This window comes from Corvus hawaiiensis, chromosome 21, assembly GCF_020740725.1.
Source record: "Corvus hawaiiensis isolate bCorHaw1 chromosome 21, bCorHaw1.pri.cur, whole genome shotgun sequence".
NCBI classification, from domain to species: domain Eukaryota; kingdom Metazoa; phylum Chordata; class Aves; order Passeriformes; family Corvidae; genus Corvus; species Corvus hawaiiensis.
In genome coordinates, this window is record NC_063233.1 from 10022845 (window position 1) to 10045012 (window position 22168).

Below are 22168 nucleotides of genomic sequence, written 5' to 3' on the forward strand. Positions count from 1 at the left end.
GCTGTGGTGTGTAGGGAGCAAGGAGTTTGCAAAGCCAGGCAGGGCCTGCGACACACGGCTAATGACCTTCTCCCTGCCTGTGTTTCCTTTACGTCAGAAGTCGGAGTGCTTATTAAGTTTGGAGGCTTACTCCCAGGAGCAGAAGAAGAGGATCTGCTGGTGTCTGGCTGAGAACATCACCAAGCAGCAACATCCAGCAGCAGCTCCTACGGAGAGCAAGGTAAGAGACCCACGCGGGAGCTGGAAATTCCTGCCTGGAGCACGGCAGAGCGGGGCTTTGCTCAGTGATGCTCCTGCTAGGAGGGCTGTGCAGGAGGCTCTTTGTTTGCCAGGTGAGGAGTGAGTTTGTATTCAGGCACTGCTGCGCCTGCAGCTTCCTGCCCTGCCTGGGGAGCAGTGGCTGTGTTTGCATCCGCTGGCTGGAGCTGAGGCAGGCTGGGCTGACACCTCCCAGCCTCTGCATTTGGATATTTGGATTGCTGAGGCTGTACAACCCCCGTGGCCAGCCTGCTCCGAGAGCTCGGCTCTGGGGCAGGACTGAAAGCAGGAGAAGAGTTTCAAGCTGTGATCTCTGGGTGCTGATTAAAAGGCCGAGGTCAGGGGAGTAGCAGGGCAGAGATTTACCCCTTCTGTGCACTTGGGTAGGCTCAGGTGTTTGATCCTGACCCCACAGATGTCCTCAAAGCACAGAGGGGTCATTTGGAGAGTGCTGTTTGTCACGCTCAGCGAGGCAGCCCCAGCACTTTTCCCACACAGAGGAGCTCCAGCCTGGCCCGGGAGCGCTGTCTCAGCAGCTCTGGCAGAGAAATGTGTGTGGAGGGCTTTGAGGCACTGTCACACACGCCTGCCCTGCGTGGGTGGAGAGAACACCCTCATCTGCCTCCTCTGGGGCTGGGGCTGCCCCACGGAGCTGTCTGGGCCAGCGGCAGTCTCTGCTGGGTCATGTTGTGTTTGGGGATGAGGTTTGAGTTGTTGGTGGGTGATGCTGCTCTGGGAGAAGAGAAACCCTTGTGCTGAGTGTTTGAAGAGCTTTAAGTGCTGCAGATGGGGATTTCGGGGGTAAAACCCCCGGATCCCTCCTTTGGCTGGTACAGGGTGGTGGAGCAGCTCCTGCCCCACGTCACTGTCCGTGTGTGGGTGTCTGGCCGGGCTGGCTCCGGGGCAGGTGACTCGTCCTTGGAGCCGCGGCACAGCCGGAGCCGCACTGGCCGGTCCTGGAGCAGGGAGATGCGGCTCTGGCTCTGCAGCCTTCCAAACTGGGTCAGCACAAACATCTCCGCAGGAGACAGAGCCTCCGGATTCCTTTTCCTGCACGTTTCAGGCGGACTAAAATAGCAACAGCAGCGCACAAAGCCTGAGAACCTCGTTACCAGCCAAACCTCCCACTCTGCGAGCGGCTCCGGGCAGCTGATTCATGGAGGTGACAGCGCTCAGCCGCGGCTCCTGCTGTCCTGTGGTGCATCTGACTGGCACAACTCTGTGCCCAGGCATGGGGGCCCTGTTGGAATCCACGGGATGGAGCTGGATGCTGCCAGGGGCTCTGTGCTAGGCTGGGTGCGATCCCACCACGGGCTGGAGATCATCCAGGGTGAAGCTGTGCAGGGACATTTCCAACCTGAGTATCTCTAACAGGTCCTGAAAAGGGGCATCTTGGTGGCTCTCCATCATGACAGGAGCTCTGGGCTGTTTGGGCTTTCAGGGGATGGTGCTGTTTGCCCTCCCCAGCCCAGAATGTTCATGGCAGGACGTGGGGCTCTGCTCAGAGCAAAGCCCTGGAGCATCTGCTCCCCGAGTTGTGGAAGGAGTCTGGCCACTGGACAGGTGAAAAAGCATTCCAGAAGACATCACATCTCTTTCAAAGGCTTTTCCGTGCCTCAGTAGCCAAGAGGGTGTTCTTTGGGTGCTGTGCAGAGCCAGCATAGGCCCTCCAAAGCTGTGACAAAGGGGGTTTGTCTTGGCTTGCCAAAACTGATGGAAATCCTGCTGGTGGGGTGTGGGGCCAGGAGGGAGAAAAGGAGCGTGACAGCAACTACCAGGCACTTTAAATTGAGTTTATAGCACCATACCCAGCAAGGTGTGAAGTGCCCAGGATGCAATTTTAAAGCAAACTTGGTGTGAAATGCAAGAAGGAGCAGCGTGGGGAAGGAGCTCCCAGGGGGACAGGTGAGGGTGCTTGGGGCAGGGTGGGCACACAGGGCTGGGCAGGAGCCTGACCTGGGAGAGCTGCAGCTGGGGCTGTGCCCAGGCTGGTTTGCCAGGGCAGACCTCTCTGGGGATGCCAGAGCAGAGGCAGGTAGGAGCTGGGAAAATCATCTGCTTCTTGCAAGGGAGGACTGATCCATTAGCTTTGCTTACAGGGCATCTGATACCAGGGCTATTTAGGGAAAAAACCCAGTGTCTGTGCTCTGCGAACAGACAAATTAAGCTGGAAATATCAGCCTGGTCAGGAATCTGATTTGCAAAGCCTTCAGAACTGCTCCAGCTCAGCAAGAGGTAGCTTTTTGCTGTGGCCACAGTCTGGCCAAGGGGGCTTTGCTGTGGGGTGGGAGAGATGGGCCAGCACAGCCTCGGTGCCAGGCAGAGCTGTGCCATGTGCCAGCTCCGTGCTGGAGCCAGGGAAAGGGACACTGTCCGAGCAGAGAGCAGCTCCTCAGGAGCCTCCATGGCTGCCACCAGTGGCAACCTTCAGCGTGCACAGAAATCAGACAGGTTTGAGGCTTTGGGATGGTACCTCCTGTGTTTCAAGGCCCCCCTGAGCTTTGCCTGGGCAGGGCAGCAGTAAGGGCAGGAAGGTGCCTGTGGCTCAGGGACAGGGTTCTGCAGAGCTGTCACTGCCTCTGGCAGTGCCTCTGGCAGTGTCTCTAGGGAGGATGGTGTCAGGCTGGGGGATGATCCCTGCAGGGGCCGTGTTGGCACTGCTGCTTTCAGAGCAGCTGTGTTTGGAGCAAAGCTGTCGTTTTCTGGGGGATTTGAGCACATGGTGAATGCAGCATCTGCTTCTGGAGATGGAGGAAGAGAAATCCACGAGGGATGCAGCTGTGGTAGTCCAGCCCTGCTCCCAGTGGGCTTTTCCTGCCAGAGTCAGTGCAGGAGGAGCTCCAGGGATAACGTGGCTGTTGTTGTGGTCCCGCTCTCTACCCCCAGTGTCCAGGAGATGTGGTGCAAGTGGGGCTTCTCTGCTGCCGCTCTAAGACTTGGCTGGACTTCCCTGAGCCCACCCTGGCAGCTGCAGCAGCTCCCAGGAATTACTCTATGGATATTTTCTCCATCTGCAGAGCCTTCCCCCCTCTTGTGTGTCCGGGTCTGCTCCGGGATGCTGCTCCCTGCCCTGTGCCTGTAAAACACGCCCAGGGTGAGCCAGCTTGGCAGCAAACCTTCCCCACCGGGGCTGTGTGGAGCCTGGAGGTTGGCTGGGGCTGCCAGGAACCGCAGCCATGGCAATGTGATTAGAGAGGAGCAGCTTTGAGCATTAACTGAGTTAACAGGGCGGCCTCCCCGGGCCGGGTGCTGACCATCAGTGCTGCCACCCTCAAATTGCTGCACCAGCTTGGGGTGCTTCAGCCTGACTGAAGAGAAGGCAAACTGCAGAGCAGGGACAAGGCAAGGCACAGGGGCTGGAGCTGCTCCAGCTGCTTTGGCTGCCAGGGAAAAGATTCCCAGCACAACCCCCTGCGTGTAATGGACCTGCTGCCACCATCTGATTCTCACTGCTTCTTTCTTTGTGTCTTCCACACTCAGAACGGCTGATTACTCTTCCCTTCTGGCTCCGTGACCTGAGATTACCTCGGAGATGATGGCTGGCTGTATCTGAAAGATGCAGATTATCCTTAAGCTAAATAATTACGGACACTCGGTGGCGTGGACTTTGGGAGTCCAGGACGGGTGCTCCCCTTGTTTCCCGAGGGAGGTGGTGGATGCTCAGCACTGTCCCAACCCTGGCTGCCGTCCCTGTGCCACGGCTGTGAGCAGGCGTGGATGACCCCGGCCCTTCCTGGCAGCGCTGGCTCCGGTGCTGGGAATGAGCGGCTGGTGGGTGTGCGGCCGGGGGAGACCGGCCGGCCCCTTCCTGGCCGTCCCTGTGGTCAGGAAGGGCAGGGCTGTTTCTCTCACTTATTTACAACGTGCTTGACAAGTGCGAGTAAATGAGCTGTCAGCAAAAGCAAACAGTGTGTGACCGAGGGCTGATTGGAACCAGGGCCGGTGGGGCGGGAGGGCTCCGGGGGGTGCGGGGACAGCCCTGCTCCCCGGGCACCTGCAGCTGCGGATGGGTCAGTGCGGGTCACCCCTCTCCTGTCCCATCCCCTGCCTTCTCTTCCTCGTCCCAGGTACCCACCCTGTTGTCCCTCCACAATCCCTGCTCCTCGGCAGCTCCCTGCCCCAGCAACTCCCTTTCCTTACACTGGGGTATCTCCCGGGCCTTCCTTGCACAGTCAAGGGGCTACTGGCCCTGGGGTGGCTGTGACAAGCACTTGGGGACAAGGTTGTGGCCAACCCCATTCCTCCCTGTCCCTCTGAGCAGGTGCTTCACTCACAGCAGTTCAGTCAGAGTGTGATCAGCTCTTCGATGGGGAAGGAGGGGAGGATTTCGTATTTTCTTAATTTGTTTTTGGCCAAAGTCTTTCCATTTTGGGCTGGGAACCTGCTGCCCCATCTGTGCCAGCTCTGCTCCAGGGCATCCTGCTGATCTGCTGCTGTGGGGCAGGGCATGGCCAAGGGGCAGGAAACCTGGATCTTCACCAGAGACTGCTTTCCTTCCACGATACCGACACGAGAGACTGGGCAGGGCTGAGCACATCACAGCAGCCCCTGGAGGGGCAACCTGTCCCTGGCCACAGCCTCCAGCACCTCGTTTGTGCTGTCAGGGGGCTCGAATAGGGGAGAAACCTTGAGGGTGATTCTGCCCCAGTGAGGGTTAAAGCATCAGCTGGCAGGACATGCAGCCAGGTCACAAACCCAAAGCTTTGTGTTGTTGCACTGTTCCACACCAGGGAGCACAGCCCAGCTCGCCCTGGACTGGGAAAACTCCTTACTGAGGACAACCAAAGGCTCCATGGATTTGTGAGGCCGTGGCACCAGAGATGCTCTTCCTCTCTGAGGCTCCAGTTCAGCTCTGTCCACTCTAATCTCTGGAGGAAGCTGTCCCTCCTGGAATAGTCATGGAACCACAGACTGGTTCGGGTCGGAAGGAATCTTTAAGATTATCCAGTGCCACCCCCTGCCATGGGCAGGGACACCTTCTACTGTCCCAGGCTGCTCCAAGCCCCATCCAACCTGGCCTTGGACACTGCCAGGCATCCAGGGACAACCACAGCTTCTCTGGGCACCCTGTGCCAGGGCCTCCTCACCTCTGTAGTAAAGAATTTTGTCCTAATATCTGACTTAACCCTGCCTTCCTTCAGCTTAAGGCGATTCCCCCTTGTCCTGTCACTCCATGCCCTTATCCAAAATCCCTCTCCAGCTCCCTTGGAGCCCTTTTAGACACTGGAAGGGGCTCTAAGGTCTCCCCAGAACCTTCTCTTCCCCAGGCTGAACAGTTGCACATCAGTTGGCTTCCAGCCCTCACTGCCAGGACACGAACCAAGGCCCCAGGAAGCTGGGATGTGCCTGTGGGGCTGGGCTGGCGTACGGATCTGTTTGTCACCTCCCCTGAGCCCTGGGTCACTGAACCCTGGCTCCACCTGGCCTCTCTGCGCAGCCCGGAGGCTCTTGGTGCTGCTCCTGGTGGCACCGAGGCTCCGGGGGCTCCCAGCTGGCTCCCAGCGCCCGAGGTGTGGAGCAGATGGGCCAGCTGAGAGCCACAGCTCCCCTGGGCTCGTTCGTTTGCTTAGCTGGGCTCCAGAGCCATGAGGAGAGCGGAGCTCTCCCAGCCAAACAGCGGCTCCCGTTCCTCTGGGTGATTCCCGTTCCTCTGGGTGCTTCCCGTTCCTCTGGGTGATTGATTCCCGTGCCTCTGGGTGATTCCCGTTCTCCCAGCTTGCATCCAGCGAGCCCACATCCCCCCGCCCACCAGAGCAGGACGGCTCGGGGTTGGAGCCGGGCAGGAGCAGCCGCCAACACTTCCATCATGGCCAGAGGCAGTTTTAAACCCTGGAAGGAATCCCCAGAAGGGCTGGTGAGAGGGAAAGTGCCGGCAGGAGCGGCGCCGGCAGCCCGGGGGGGTTGAGCGGTGTGAGATCATTTGCACAGGGTGGTCAAAGGCACAGACTGAGTGCTCCGAGCCAGCGCTGCTGTGATTTAATGAAGGTGCTGGAAGTGCTTTGTTGCAGCCTGCTAGGCTGGAGCCCTGCTCCAACCTTGTCCCCAAACACCTCCTGCCTCGGGTGGCTGCTCCTCCTCTTCCCTCCCAGCATGGCAGGGGCTGTGAGTGTGTGGCTGGGCAGCCAATGAAGTCCAGTTCAAGTAACTCCTTGCAAAAGTTACTCAAACCCTGATATCTTTGCAGAGTCAAAGGACCTATTCAAAATTCCAGGGACCTTTGGGTATTGATGCCCAGAGTGGTGTGGGACTGATAGGCACAGCTTCATCCTGCCCCTGTGGCATCCCCTGGCCCTCCACGAGGCTTGGTGTCCTGCCCTGGAACGAGCACCTTCCTGCTGGAGCAGCAGGGCACTGCCAGCACCACTGCAGGAGGGCTGTGCGTGGCTTTGGAGCCAACAGTGTTGGTTTTGGGACTGTTTGGGATTCCTCCCTCCTGTGTGTGGCTCTGGCCACAGCCCTGTTGGAGGCAGTGACAGCAGAGCTGCTCTGCCAGGCCCTCTCCTCTCGGTGGATGTTTTCTTCCAGTGATCTCTGCTGGCAGCAGGAGCAGCTTCCAGCACCAACCTCATGGTCCTGTGTAAGTGGTGTTGGGATGAGTCCTTCCCAGTGGATCTGCAGTGGCTGAGTGCATCAGGCTCTGGATGTCACCTCCCTCATCCCTCCCAGGGGACAGAGCTCTGCCCCAGCCCATAATGCTGCAGAGATTCCCCCTCTGAGCAGCACCGAAGGGAAAGGGTGCTGAGGGTTGTGGGCTGAATGGCAGTGACAGGATCTGCTCCTTCCTCCCCCTTTCCCACCACTCTGGATTTTTACTGCCAGGGATATTTATGACCCAGACATCATCTCACAGCTCTGGGTCCCCCGGCACTCGCCGTGCGGTGATGAGGCTGCAGGCAGTAGCTGGAGCCCGGCTCAGGAGCTGTATCCCCATCACAATGGACACAGAGCAGTGGGTATGGGCAGGTTTGGGTGGTGGCTGGGTCATTCCTGACTGAGAGGGGCCAGGGACCCTCAGGCTGGGGGTGCTCTAAGTCTCAGGGACATCCAGGTACCCCCACTGTGGTGACATCCTGTGTCCCACAGACCTGCAGCTACCCAGGTGGCCTCGGGGAGGGAACAGGCACAAGCCCCAGCAGGCCCAGCTCCCTTCACCAGCGCAGGCAGGATGGGAGCCGAGCACGGCTGTGGGGGTGACTGTGCCATGTCACTGCTGTCCGTGGTGACAGAGGGTGTCCAGTGAGACCAGGGAGCTCCCACATTTCCTGTGCCACTGCAAAGCTGTGGCTGCCTGTGAGGCAGAGCAGGCAGCACAGGTCCTCTGTTCCATCGCAGGAGCATTCACGGGGCTGCAGTTGGCCGGAGCACAGGGACATGTGTGTGCCCGAAGTCTGTGCTGGAGGAGAGCTGAGCACAGCGAGGACCCGTCAGTGAACGGTGGCTGTGGGGCAGATAAAACCAGCACGTGTCTGAGAGTGGTTGTGCACACACCCCTCGCTGTGCTCTCTCTCTGGAGCTGTCAGGACAACTTGCCTGCCTTGGTCAGTGAAGTGTAATCTCAGGAGGAGAAATGCCCAGTCAGGCCCCCAGCCCGGTGTGCACGGGGCTGTCACGAGAGGGCCTTGCAGGAGAAGAGGAGGAGCAGATGGTCATGCGTGGGCTGTCCCCTGGATGGACACTGTCCACCATCCTGCCTGTTTATTCTCCCTGTCCCTGCCCATTGGTGTCGAGCCGCTCACAGAGATTGGGATGCAAAGGGCAAAGCGCCCCATTGCAGAGCATCCCCCACTTCAGAGCTGTCCCTTTGCCACAGAAAACAGTTTGGAGGGAAAACCCCACAAACAGCGAACTTGCAGCAGAGTTTCATTAAGCAGGAAGCACCGGGATCTCTGCGCTCGGTGTCGCTCGGGGGCAGGACAGGGCAGCAGAAGGGGAGCGCGGCGGCTCTCGGGGTGATGCAGGCCCTTCCTCAGGGCACGGCGGCCGTCCGCTGCTGTCAGCAGGTAACAGCACCTCCAGGGAGAGCCGGCAGAGCCATAAATAGCACGAGGGGCACGAGGGAGCCGTGTCTGGGAGAGGCTGGGGCGGTTTCAGCCGCCGCTTGACACGGACATTAATAACGGCGGGGGCAGAGCCAGAGCGCTGCGCCAGCAGCAGCCGAGCGCCGCCGCGGGCACATGGCGGGGCCGGGGCTGCCGGGGGAGATGCCGCTCGCTCGGCCCGGGGGATGCAGCTGAGAGCCCGCATTTGGTAGGTTTTACTCGCAAAGATTGCGGCCTGAAGGCCGGACCCTTCGCTGGGCAGGATCCGGCTCAGGCTGAGGCAGAGGCACCGGGCGTCAGGGGTGCTGATGTCCTTGGGGATCCGAGGCACTCGCTCCGCTCCCGGCCCTGCTCTCTCCTGGGGGACCTGTGGCTCCTGCACAGCTCATTTGGCACAAGGCTGGGCTTGAGGGTTGGTGAGGAGCACCCGGGAGGAGCGCAGGGGCATTTGTAGCGGCGGGGACGTTTCGAGGTTGCCTCTCAAATTTAGGCTGTGCACGGCTGTGCCGTCGGCACCAGCTGGCTCCTGCTGTGGGACCAGCATTGCAATGTGCCCACAGTGTGGGTTTTCTGCTCCAGGACTTTTGCAGCCTTTTGGATACCCTCCCTGGACTGGCACGGGGGAACAACCAGCAGGTTCAGCCTGGAACTGCAGCCGTGGCACGCTCGGAGCCTCGCTGGGGATGGAGGGCACCGGGCAGGGGACGGGTTGGGGTCCGGAGCTGGGAATGCCGGGGCAGCTGCGGGTCGGGGCTGGCAGCCCGGAGCTGCGGCGGTGACGGCGTGGCAAGGGTTGGTCCCGGGTTGGTGGCCGCACCTTTAGCAGGTGGTGACACCGAGGTGCGGGGTGCAAGCTGAGCCCGCAGCCGGGCTCCTCTCCCCGGGAACGGGCCGGGCTGCTGCCCTCGGAGAAGCGTCGGCTCCTTCCCGCTGAGTTTCGGGAGCGGAGCGGCCCCGGGAGCGGCGCAGGGCTGGGGCTGGGCAGAGCCCCGTGGGCAGCGACCCGCTGGGAATGCAGGGATGGGGAGCGGGATTTGTGCGGGGACCACGGGATCGCTTCCTCCCTCGTGAGGGCTTCTCCCGCCAGCGCTCTGAGGCAGCCCACGGCCAGGTTTTTGGGGTGGTACAAACATTTCCCCCCGCAGCGTCCCATCTGTGCTTCCACCCTCAGCGCCCTGCCCCAGGCACTGCTGGCCCTGCTGTTCGGGCTGATACACCCGCGCTGCTTTTGCTGTTACACTAATTGCTCGGGATCAATTATTCATTGTGCAGTAATGAAGCAGGGAGAGGGTAGAAAACCCGGCTGTGCAGCCAGCCCCGGGCCCTGGCCGGCCCCGCAGAGGGTGAGGAGCAGAGCTCGGGGAGTGCTCCTTGTGAGCACTTTCACAATGACTCCCATGAAGATTTTCTCAGGTTTTGGTAGTTCTGCTTTGCACTCCTGGCTTTGCTTTCTTCCCCTCATCCATGCTGTGCATTAGATGCTGTTCCCTGGAGCTGTGAGCTTCCTTGGTTCTTTGTTGTCACTTTTTAAATCCTGAGGTGCTCATCACCAGCAGCATTTCAGAGTCATGAAACTGATCTGGTGCATCTGGGCACAGTTTGTCCCATGCTAAGAACCGGAATTGTAAAATATTTTCCTTCTGCTTTAGGAAAAACCTACTTTGGAAAGGTTGATGGGGCCCTGGATGATGTAGGTGCTCTTCTCCCTGCAACCCCTCTGCTGTGGGGTGGGATGTTGCCTCCAGCACAGGGAACCCACTGCTGTCTGCATCTCTCCCAAAATAACCCTGGAGAGAGAGTTGGTCTCATTCCCATGGAGTTAAATGCTTTTGGGGACAGGCGAGGCACCTTGGAGCAAAGGCCCTTTGAAGGGCAGCAGGAGCCAGAGAGGTTCTCCCATGGGACACACAGAGCATGGCGCTGCCATGGTCTGGGACAGCCACAAGATCAGCTCTTCCTGCAGCATCCCAGGACATCCATTTGCTCCTCCTGGGTGAGAGCACAGCTGCAGCAGCACATCCCTTGCTCTCCTGCTCACATCCATGTCCAACAGGCTTGCAGGGACTTCCCTGCTTTTCCCAATCCCTGAGTTTGGCTGAGGAGGTACCTGGGTGCAGGGCAGCTCTCTGAGCTGTGTTTTGCCTCCTCTTCCTCAGCATCACCACAAAAGAAAGACAAAACTTGAGCATCCCCATCAGGAGCCAGGGGAGACTCAATTACATGTTCCCATGGCCAGGCATTCCTTGAGCCACGGTGGCTCCATGACTGAGAAGAGCAGAGGCTTTGAAATGAGAAGCTGAGAGCCTCAAAACAATCCCTGACCTCCCTGAGCTGGGGATTTCAGGGAATGCCACTCCTGGCAGTGGGAGGGCTGGCAGCACCAGGGCAAGGGCAGGGCAGGCTGCAGCTCCCAGCTGTGCTATCTCCATGGCTGGGGTTTTCTCAGCTGGAAGTCCTAGCTGTGGGCCACCAGCAAGGCCATATTATTTAAAGAAATGCTGGAGAAGTCGATGTTGTGCTGACGGGTGCTGGAATTTTCTCTGCTGGTCAACTGGAACAGTCCTGGTTGTGAGAGCAACTGGGAAAAAGCTGCTCGAGGTACAGACCAAGGAGCAGAGGGTTTGCAGTACTTCTGCCATGCCTTGGTTTCAATAAAACTTAAAAAACCTTGAAAAAAACCTTTATTTTTTGGGTCAGGGAGTGATCCTTGAAGGCACAGAGAACCCAGGAAGTGGGTAATAGGTGCAAGGTTTGAGGATGTTGGAGCAGGCAGGGCAGTGTTGGCTTTTTTGGAGTGTGTTGACACTTGTTGAATGAGGAGATAATTCTTAGGAACTCTCTTGCTGTTGCTCTGGTCTCAGACCCATCATCCTCCTTCCCTAAAATGACCCCAGAGAGCCATCCTGGGGTTTGGAGGCAGTTCTTGCTTCTGCTTTCTCTTCCCCTTCTCAGGAAACGCTACTTTGACCTCTCAGTCTGAGAGAGACTGAAACAGTGAAGTGTGAGATCCTCCAGGGAGGATGGAATAAAACTCCACAGTCCCTTGACCTGCCCGGATCCAGACAGGGAAACCCAGACGCTGGGAATGGGAAGAGCAACTTGTGGAGTGCAGGGAAAGATGCAGATGGTGAAAAAAGGGAAAGCTGCACATGGAGAACAGGGACACCCAGATGTTGACAGCAGTGAGAGCAAGGCATTGAGAATGGAGAGATCCAGATGTTGGCTGCTGGATCCTGAGCGGCTGCTGCAGTGAGAGCATGGAATGTGTTGGGTGCGTCTGTGAGGTGGAAGGACAGCACCTCCCTGCTCAGACAGCCTCAGCACTGCCTCCACTGCTGCCTGGAGGGACAGGACACAGGGAATGGCTTCCCACTGCCAGAGGGCAGGGCTGGATGGGATATTGGGAAGGAATTGTTCCCTGGGAGGGTGGGCAGGCCCTGGCACAGGGTGCCCAGAGCAGCTGGGGCTGCCCCTGGATCCCTGGCAGTGCCCAAGGCCAGGCTGGACACTGGGGCTTGGAGCAGCCTGGGACAGTGGGAGGTGTCCCTGTCCATGGCAGGGGGTGGGACTGGATGAGCTTTAAGGTCCCGTCCACCCCTAACCATCCTGTGAGTCTGTGAAACCTGGTCCCATCCCCATCCTTGAGGTCCCAAGTCAGTCAGCTTTGGGCAGCAAGGTGGCCTTGGCTTCGTGCTGATGAAGTCCCTGGTGCCTCCAGCCAGGAGCAGGTCTGGCAGTGATGGCATTGCTGCCTCTCCTCCCCTGTCTCTCCCCACCCCAGGTGATGTTGAGCAGAGCTCAGCCCTGTGCAGACAGGATTTCACAGCCCTGGTGATGCTCTCAGCCCGAGATGGAACCAACCCTTGCTCGTGGTGAGGCTGCTGCTCATCCCCTCCATGCCAGAGAAGAGCAGCAGAGGCTCTGATTGAATTAGTGCAAGGATTTAATTTAATCCCCGAACGTCTCTCATTTTAAAGGAGCCTGTTCATCTCCCTCTAGGACCTTATCTGATGCAGGCACCCAGCAATGTGAGCAGAAGGACTGGGCAGATCGGCAGCGTTGGGGGGAGGGCTTTGTGGGGAGTGACTCGAGGGCTTTGTGGGTTTTTCCTCTAATTATTTCATGAGATAATGATGACAGTGATTGCAAATAAAACATCAGCAGCATCACTGAGGCACACGCTGGTGCCAATGGCAGCCTGGCCTGGCAAGGCTGGGAGCATTCCCTTCTTACAAGGAATGACAGTGAGGGGAGTGAAACAGCCCCAAGGATGGGGTGAAAGGATCATCTGCTTTGTGCCTGACACCAAATCCAGTTGTTTCATGGATGGGGCGATGTCGTGAAGGGGCCAAGGACATGGTGGTCTCTGAATTTTAGTCTTCAGACTCACTGGGGGAGTTCAGGTGATGCTGAGTTGCAGCTGGGGTGAGTCAGGCTGGGTGTCTCTGTGCTACAGGTGTCACAGGGGCCCTTTGGGTGGGATAAAACAGGACAAGGCACAGCTGGACACATGTGGGCTCCTGCCCAGCTGGCTGTGGCGCCTTCCTGGAAACCTGCCTGGCTCTTTGCCCCTGAGCTCAGGCAGCTACTGCTGGGCAGTGTCAGTGCTGTCCCCTCTGTGCACATGGGACTCACACACCCCCGGGTGTTTCCTGGCGGTGACAGCAGCTTCTGCAGCCCAACATCTGCTCACAGCTGCCCGGGGATGTGCAGGGGTGGTTGTCACCTCCGTGCCCTCCAGCAGCAGGGTGGCTGTCCCAGGGGATGCTGTCCCAGGCTGGGGCCTCCAGGGGGACACAACCTCTGTCCACTCCATGGGTGCCCCTTCCCGATGGGATGTGAGGCTGGATGGGTTCATTCCTGGGGCTGCTGCCCTTTTTGAAGCTGAAGTCAACTTAATTTATACAGAGGGGGTGTCTTTGTTAACTCCGGCTTTCTGGTTGCCGCTGGGTTTGTGCAAATGCTTGGATCTCAGCTGGGGACACAGTGACTTTTCTGGGTGACTTGTTAGCTGGGGGTGGTCCTGTGGAACAGCCCCGGCCCAGGATGTGCGTAGGAGGGAATTACTTCCTAAAGGGAGGATTTTTCTCTCCTTTGGTCTTTTTTCCCTGCTGGGCTGGTTTTGCCCCTTTGGCTTATACAGAAAAATCACACAGGACCCTACGCTGGCAGGGGAGGGCTCAACCCCTGCTCACAAAAACAGCCTTGGAAGTTTTTCGCTTGGGCTTTTCCCTTTGAAAGGACAGAGCTTGTTCAGGCCTTCTCCAGCTGCAAAGAAACCTGGAAAAACCAGCCCCAAGGGCTAAAAACCCAACAGGAGCTGGCAGGAATGGCTGTGGTTTTGTAGGGCTTACCCAGAGCCACGGGCTGAGCTGGGACAATCCAGGGATGGGCTGAGCCCAGCGCTTCCCTTCGGCATTTGATAACGTGGTGCAGGAGGGGCCAGAGCTGCTGGACGAGCTGCTGGATTTCTCTGCAGCCCTTGGGGAAGATCCTTGCAGGGCAGCAGCTCCCAGGGGACGCGGAGCCATCGGGGTGAGGATACTGTTACGGCTCTGCCGCTGCGCCTGGAGCCGAGCTGGCACCCTGGGGACCCTCAAAACCCACCGGTGCTGCCGGGTGCTGGAGGGGGGAGCTGAGCACCACCATTGCACTCCTGCCAGCTGGGGGAAGCTGGTGTTCCAGGGCTCAGGAGCAGGGCTGGGTGCTGACAGAGCAATGGGTGACTTGGCACCACCTGGGGACACGGGGACGATGCCATCCTGCCCCACTAGAGCACTGCTAGGGTGGTACAAATCGGTGCCAGCCTTGTAGGTGGGGTATTAGGAGGGGAAAGGCTCCTCAGGAAGGAGGCCAGAGAGATTTGGGGTGCCTCTGCTTTCATCCCTCTTTATCTTCCCCTCTGGCAGATGCTGGAGACGGACGCCGAGAAGCCGGGGCAGATGCACTCGGAGGATGGGAAGGCAGCAGCAGTGGGTGATGCCCCTCTGGTTGCCAAGGCAGCGGCTCCGGCCGAGCCCTGGGACGCTCTGGGAGCCACCCAGGCTCCTCTCCTGGCGGAAAAGCAGCCGGTGGCCACCGCAAAGGGAGAGGAGCAGCCCAGCTCCCTGCCAGCCTTTGTCATCCCCGAGCTGCGCCTCGACAGCACCTTCAGCCAGGACCCGGTGGGCCCGGTGGGCAGCACCACGGACGGCGAGGACGAGGAGGAGGACGAGGAGGAAGACGAGGATGAGGAGGACGAGGAGGAGGAGGACAGCGACGAGCAGTACCTGGACAGGAACGAGCTGAAGCGCAGCAGCATGATCGAGACGTCGGGCGGGCAGCCCGGCTACACCCTGAGCGTGCAGGGCTCGCTGCGGCGCCGCACCCACAGCGAGGGCAGCCTCCTGCAGGAGGCCAAGGGCCACTGCTTCACCTCCGACACCACCCTCAACTGCTCCGACAGCCAGGGCACCGCCGCACACTGGGCACTGCCCTCCCCCAGGACCCTCAAGAAAGAGCTCGTCAAAAACGGCGGCTCCATCCACCAGCTCACGCTGCTCTTCTCGGGCCACAGGAAGGTACGTGAGCCACGGCCGGCCGTGGTGGTGGGAGAGCTCCTGGGGTGGAGGTGTCCTGGCACGTGGTCCCTGTCTCCATGACCATGGCCAAGCTGCCTTCTGAGCGGTCAGGAAGGTCCCTGGTCTGGCAGCAGCTGCGGGAGCACCCGGGGCGTGTCACCCAGAGCAGCACTGGGGCCGTGGGTGGCCATTCCCACTGCTGCACCCAGATCCTGCAGGTCCCATGGCCTGGGCAGCCGCTGTCTGCTGGGACTGGTGGTGGCAGAGGTGCACCTGGGGGTCTGTGCTTGCGAGGGGCTGCTCACAGCAGCAGTGGGGAGAATCCCTGGTCACAGAGTCCCCAGTGTGCAGGGGATGCCAGCAGCAGTGTGACCCTCTGCCCCCACCAGCCTCCTGCAGGGCTTCGGCCCCTCTGGGGGTCCATCTCATGCAAAAGCTGTGGTCAGCAGCGAGATGTGACCCCACCACGCAGGAGGAGCAGTGGAGGCTGTGCTGAGGGAGCTCTGCATGGGACTGACCTGTGCAAGCCCAGGGGTCTGGGGGGCTCCCTGAGCCCCCGGAGCAGAGCTGGCCCTGGCTGCGCTGTTGTAGGAAACGAGGTGCCAGTGCAGAGATCATTCATGGGAAGTGCTGCTGTTCCTGTTCTCCCCGGGTGACACTGGCAGGGTGCTGAGAGTGGCCTCTGGTCCCACACCCTGCCCTGCCCCCTGAGCCCCCACCAGCTCCATCCCTGCCTTGCCTCTGGGTGCTTCTTGGGGCTCTGGGTGCTGCTTGAAAAGCCACCCTGATGCTGTTTCCTGGAGCACTTTTTGGGCTCAGAGTCCCTGCCCAGCTGGTGAGAGCTCCTCCTGGGGTTACAGGTGCTGGGATGGGGCTGCTGTCCAAAAGGTGATCCAAACTCTCTTGGAGACTGATGCCAACAGTTGTGTGCAGGAGAAGAAGGGGGGTTCAGACCCGCCCTATCCCCGATAAAGAAAAGCCATCCTCGTGTCAGGGGCATGGCCGCTGCCTGCCGCACGTGCGAGGGAGGTGGTGACACTGTCAGTGTCCTGGTAGAGCTCCTGTGAGCAGTGCCCTGAAGGAGGGCTTACAGTGCCGCTGTGTGTGCAGCCCTGAGCCTGCAGCCCTGCAACACTGCAGCCCTGAGCCTGCAACCCTGCAGCCTTGCACCCCTGAGCCTGCAGCCCTGCAGCCCTGCACCTGCACCTGCAACCATGCAACACTGCAGCCCTGCAGCCCAGAGCCTGCAAACCCTGCAAGCCTGCAAGCCTGCAACCCTGCAGCCCTGAGCCTGCAGCCCTGCAAACCTGCAGCCCTGCAGCCCTGCAGCCCTGAGCCTGCAACCCTGCAGCCCCGCAGCCCCACAGCCCTGCGGCGCTGTCCGAGCCGGGGCACCTGGGTCGTGCCCCACCCTGCTCCGGGGAGCCTCCAGCTGCGCTCCCTGCTCTCGCCTGGGTGGATGCTCTCCGCAGAGGTGAATGGAGCTCCTCCTGCGTTAAACTGCTCTGGTGCACATTAGACTGGGATTTTTGGGGCGGGGATCGGGCAGCCTGTGCCGGCGAAGAGGGCAGTGTGGTGGCTGCACCTCCTGCGGCTCCCACTTCCAAGCCTGCAGCAGCTCTGGCTGCCCGGAGCCTAAATCCCTGGCCCTGTGTCCTCCTGGGCACCCCTGCCTGTTCCTACTGCCCCGTTCCCACTGCCTGCTCACACCACCCCGTTCCCACTGCCCCTTTCCCATTGCCCTGCTCCCACTGCCCCATTCCCACTCCACTCCCACTGCCCTGCTCCCCTTGCCCTGCCTCTCCAGCTCCCTGTGGAGGGTCTGCAGCAGTCAGGGAAGCCGGACACGGGGCTGAGCCACTGTGGGATTGGGCTACTGCCACCCCCTGCCTACACTTTGGAGGCACTTTTATTGGTCTGTGGCTTTGAATAATTCAATGAAACCTCCGAGGTTTTTAGAGCAGGACACTGATGCACAATTCCCATACGGAATTCCCCCACCAAGCTGTCAAGCACTGGCAACGCCTGCACCCGGCGGCCTCGGCTGCAGGGCCATCACATCCATCAAGGTTCTCGGTTATTTTCCCAGCTGGGAGTGTTCCAGAGGGGCTCATTGCAGAGCCCTGTTTAACACCATCGTGCCCGGTGTGCCTCCCGCTCCCCTCCTTCCCGCACAGCCGCTCGTTTTATTGGGCATTGTGGCGAGCGCTGGGACTCCTCGGGAGAGCTCTGCTGCTGCCTTTTGTCCCCGAGCACGGAGCCTCTCCGGACAATGGCAGGAAGCCCCGGCCAGCCCGTCTGCCGGGGCCGGAGCGGCCCGGGGAAGGTGCTCGGCGAGGGCCGCATTGTTCGGGGCCGATAAACTCCGGAAACCCGGGCGCAGAATGGAAGGAAGTGTCCGAAACCTCGGGCCCGGGGCTGCGGGGCTGAGCACAGGGTTCCCACGGCCCGGCCGCGGGGTGATGATCCTGGAAAGCGCCTGGCAGCCCCGGGAGCACGGGGATGAGGCGGCGGGGGTCGGGTGGATGCAGGGCTGGCTGTGAGCGTCTGCAGCGGTCAGGAATGGATGGAATGCTAAAGCCCCCGAGCTATGGTGATCCCGGGGGTGTCCCCGCCCGGTGCCAGGCTTTGTGGCTCAGAGGCTGTGCTGGCGCTGCCCTGAATTCATGGCACATCCCAGGTCCCCTTGGTTTGTCCAGGCTGCCCCGGAGCAGTGCTCAGAGAGCAGACTTGTAAACTGCAACGATAGGATTCAATTATGGGCGAACTGTTCTGATTTCTCCTGCCTGGGGACTGCTGGGAACTCCTGATTTTGGATGCCCAGCCTCGTTCTGGGAGGCTCTTTGGGTAGTGGCAGGATCCCTGTGCCCACTCAGGAGCTAAGTAGGAGCATCAGGAGTGGGGATGGGAACGCCCTCCCTGTAGGAGGTACCACTCCTTGAACCTGGAGGGCACCTGGGCCGCCAGCTGTGGGGTCACCTTGAATGCTCCAGGAATGCCACGGGCTGAAGGAGGCAGAGGATGAGTGAGGGGAGGGAGGTTCCTGCGTCAGGAGCTTGTCTCGTGTCATTGTCATCACGAGGAAGGAGCCCTGGGGGTGCCGTGGGTTTGGTCTATGTGGCTGTGGGGACCATGGGGATGCTGGCCCTGCTGGTTGGTGACACGAAGTGACACTGTGGGCACGTCCTGGTGTGATGACACAGTCGCTGTTTCTCTGTTCCCCCCCCAGCTGAGTGGAGCAGACCCTGAGTGCAGCTGTGACGAAGGGGACGAGACCTCCCGCAAGAAACGGAGCAGGAGCCTGTAAGTGTCACATTGGGGGTGGCATCAGGGTGTGCCAGGGCTGTTTGTGGGGTCAGACACCTCGGCTGAGCCCCGCTGGTACCAGGAGCCCTCAGGATCCCCGTCTTTTCCCCTGACTTTTTCCAGCAGCAAAGCCATGAACCAGAGTCTCACTTCAGATGGAATTGTGTCCAGGGAGGGTGGTGGGGTGTGCTGTGGGCACTGCCCAGCCCAGCTGGGAGCACCCCCTTCCACCGCGCCCTGACAGGGGGAAGACACCAGCTCTTGGGAAAAACAGCTTGCCCGGGTTCAGGGAGAGGACATGGAAGCGGTGAAATCTGAGCTGGGGGCCTCCTTCCCGCTGGCCCCATGCCGGGAGGAGGAATGGGGAGGTGGAATGGGGAGGTTTCCCACCGCGGGTCAGGCTCAGCCCTCGCGGCACATCCGCGGCAGCGCGGTGGGAGCAGGGACCGCAGGGACCCCGAGGGACACCGCAGCCCCTGTGCTGCTCCCGGTAAGGCTTTGGGGTGCCAAAAAGTGGGTGCAAGCAAGGACAAGGCTGCCGTGGCCTTTGCTCTCCTCAAACACAGCTGCAGCTGAGGCGGGGCAGGCGCACGAGTGGGGATGTTCGGGAGCGAACTCCTCCGGAACGCGGATCCGGCCGGGTGCCAGGGCCACGGCGGTGCCCGTGGCTGCGTGTCCTGTGCCCCGGGCCACGTGTGGCGGGCAGGTGGAGGAGCCACACGTGGTTCGAGCGGCTCAGGGTGCGAGGGGGCTGCGCACGCAGCTGCCCGGCCTCGCCGGCCGTGCCAGCGAGCGGCACTGTCGGCCCGCGCTGCCTCATCGCTGCCGCCTATTTTTAGCTCTTTTTATTATTTCCCCCCCCAGCACTGGAAATGAAAGCGAAGCCCTTGCAGCAGGGACGTCCCCCCGGCCGCGTGGCAGAGCCGGGGGACGGGGCTGGCGGGGGAGGCTCGGCCCCCCCGGCGCGGAGCGGGTTCTGCGCTCACCTTGAGCCTGCGGGGGATGCTCCGGGGAGCTCTTGGCACCGCATTGGCTGCGCGGCGCGGTCCCGGCCGGCTCCGGGGGTATTTATGGTGCGGGGGCCGCGGGTCGGCACTGGCTCCTTGCCTGGCGCCGGCACACGCTGCCGGCCCCGATGTACCACGCCATGGTGGACTTTTCGGAAAAATACCTGGAAAGGTAGGACAGCCAGCATCCTGCCAGGAACGGGGATGTGCTGCCCAGGGGATGGTTTGGAAGCAGCCCGGGGTGATGGTGCTGGGCCTCGTGGTCATTCTGGGGTGCCGGGGAAAATCACTTTATAGAGGCAACTCCAGAGTGAAACCAGCAATTTTTTATGGAATTACTTTTGCTGTGGCATTTATTGTGCACTGTGGCTGCAGCTGGGGGCTGTCACAGCCTGGGTTGGTGCCACTTGCTCTTTCTTTGCAAGGGTGTGCAAGAGGAGCAGCACGTGGAAGTTGGGGAACTTCCTTAGGAGGTGCTTGCCTGGTGTGTTCCAGCTGGAAAATCCACCCAGCAGCCGCGATCACCTGCCTGGTGTGGGCCAGCTGGCCTTGTGCCGAGGGTTGTGCTGTGGAGGTGACCCACGTGTGTCACACAAGGGGTGTTCAGTGCTCTGCCAGCCCCGCCGACTGGTGCCCCGCTAAACTGGGAACGCTGCTGGAATTGTTGTTCGAGGCTGTATGGGGTGGCTTGTCCTGTGTGCTGGCGGGTCCCCGGCTGCCGGTGGCGCTGGCAGCGCATTGATGGGAGGCAGATGGTGTTTGGAGCGTGAGGCTCCGTGTTTGGATCTGCTTTTCCCACGTTAGCGGGTGCTGGCAGCTGGCAGCAGCGGGACGTGTGTCCTGCTGGGAGCACAGCCCAGGGTGTGAAGGCAGTGAAACTGTCCCTGCCCGTGAGGGTACGGATGGCACCTGGGACTGGGGGGAGCGATTGCCCTCTACAGTCATTCTGTGGCTCCTTGGTCTGAGCCCTGGTGTTGTTGCAGGTCTTTTTTTTCCCCCTCTGGTGGCTGTTTTTTACTCTCCTGGGGCTGGAGAGAGCTGTGGATCTGGAGAACATCACCTGGGGGTGGGGTGGTGCATCCATGCTCTGAATCCCTCCTGTCCCCCTTGTGTCCCTCGCCAGGCTGGGCATGGCTTGGTCAGGCAGAGGTGGCTCCCCTGAGCATCCCCGTTTAGACCTGTGTGACCCCTGGGAGGTCCTGTAACATTAAATTTGCAGAGTCAGAAAGAGCAAGAAGTGAAAACTGAAGCCGCTTGCCCAATGAGATGTTGTCAGGTAAGGAGCTTCAGATTTAGAGGGCAGAGTCCACATGTGTTGTGTAAAGGCTCTTAAGTTTTGATAAATACATTATATCCATAGGCAGTGAAATACTGTCTGTGTGCACTTAGCGGCGAGATCGAGGAGAGGTATTTTAAATGGAAGAAATTAAAAACACAGATGGAAGCTGTAATTCTTTCCATTATAAACGTCCCGGCCACATGTAATTAAGATAGCGTTATACTCGCTTTTTAATGAGTGTCAAATCACTGCCATTGGGAGAAGATTGCCAGAGAAGGGAGTGAGAAGCAAGGCCCAAGCGCTAGAACTTGTCATGGCTGCATTTTGTGGGGTTTTTGGGAGGTGTTCGGTACCGGCCCCATCCCGGTGCCCCCGGGTGTCCCCGTCCCCGCTGTGTGCGGCTGCAGTGACCGCGCTGTGCCACGCGGGGGCAGCACCGCCCGCGCGTCCCGTCCCTGCCCGTGCCCGGGGCTGCTCCGGGGGGGCTCCGGCGCCTTTTCCCACGGAGCTTCCCAAAAATCTGTCCCGCTTCGTGTTGCTGGCAGCTCCCGGGGGCAACCGCGAGCCCCGTGCCCGCGTGTCCGTCAGTCTATCTGTGCAGGGATGCTGCAGCGGGTAGACCCGTGCTGGGGTGACAGAGTGGGGTGTCTTTGCCTCAGTGCCCCGCGCTGCCAGTCCCGGCCACCCCCTTATGGAAATGTCCCCACGGCCATGCCCGACACGGGCTGGCACCGCAGGCGTGTGAACAGCCGTGGGGAATGTGTGGGTGCACCCACATGGGGGGGACACAGGGCAGCGAGGGGACACCGGGCAGCGCCGCCGTCCCCGCTCCGCTCCTCAGCCCGCTCCGCCCCGCCGCCGGCCCCGCTGCCTTCCCGGGATGCCTGCGCTCTATAAATAGCCCTCGTAAATCCTCGCCGTGATTATTTTTCCCCCGCCGTCTCTTGAAAGGCCCCACTATCCGCCTCGGCGCTGATTTTTCCACCTTTCCTCAAGTTTCCCCAGCAACGGCAGAGCCGTCCCAAACAGCGGCGGGGCTGACACAGCTTTTACTCACTCGCACGCTCCGCGGCCGCCCCACGCCGCATTTAAAGCTCTCGGGGCTGAACCCTCCCACTTCCCGTTCCGCGCTGGCCGGGGCGGGCAGGAGCGCGGCTCGGGGCGGGCGGCAGAGCGCCCGAGCGTCCCCGCAGCACGGGCTGTCCCCGCAGCACGGGCTGTCCCCGCCGCACGGGCTGTCCCCGCAGCACGGGCTGTCCCCGCAGCACGGGCTGTCCCCGCAGCCATGCCCTTCTTCCGCGACCTGTCCAAGCCGCCGCCGCTGGAGTTCCACGCGGAGATGCTGCTGGCGGTGCAGAGGCCGCACACGGGCAGCCTGCAGCGCCGGCACACCATGAAGGAGTAGGTGCTGGGCGCGGGGGGACGCGGCTGCCGGGGGGTCCCCGCGGGGCTGGCGGTCCCCACGTCCCCTCGCCCGCCCGCTCACACTCGCTCTTCTCTCTAGAGCCAAGGACATGAAGAACCGGCTGGGGATTTTTCGGCGGCGGAACGAGTCGCCCGGGGCCAACCCCTCCGGCAAGCTGGACAAAGTGCTCAAATCTCTCAAGTAGGTGCTGCGAGTGGGTGGCGTGGGCATGGGGACCATGGGGGCTTGGGGACAAGCTGTAGTCTGGAGCTCCTCACCCCGTTCAACACGTTCACCCCGTTTGGGGAAGCTGT

The 22168-nt window shown here is 60.7% G+C and overlaps 1 protein-coding gene across 14 annotated transcripts in view; it reads left to right on the plus strand.

The window, feature by feature from the left end:
- RGS3 (regulator of G protein signaling 3) overlaps positions 1 to 22168 on the plus strand; it is a 67234-nt gene that overhangs the window by 42175 nt on the left and 2891 nt on the right. For 10 of the 14 annotated variants that reach the window (XM_048325514.1, XM_048325515.1, XM_048325517.1 and 7 more), the window contains 4 exons: positions 98 to 220; positions 14207 to 14857; positions 18087 to 18160; positions 21954 to 22055. In XM_048325514.1, coding sequence (XP_048181471.1) covers positions 98 to 220; positions 14207 to 14857; positions 18087 to 18160; positions 21954 to 22055 — 950 coding nt within the window. Of the gene's footprint in view, positions 1 to 97; positions 221 to 8184; positions 8259 to 8301; positions 8506 to 14206; positions 14858 to 18086; positions 18161 to 18445; positions 19343 to 19375; positions 21851 to 21953; positions 22056 to 22168 lie in introns of those variants that run through there. The other 4 variants (XM_048325523.1, XM_048325526.1, XM_048325528.1 and 1 more) reach the window with 4 other exon arrangements.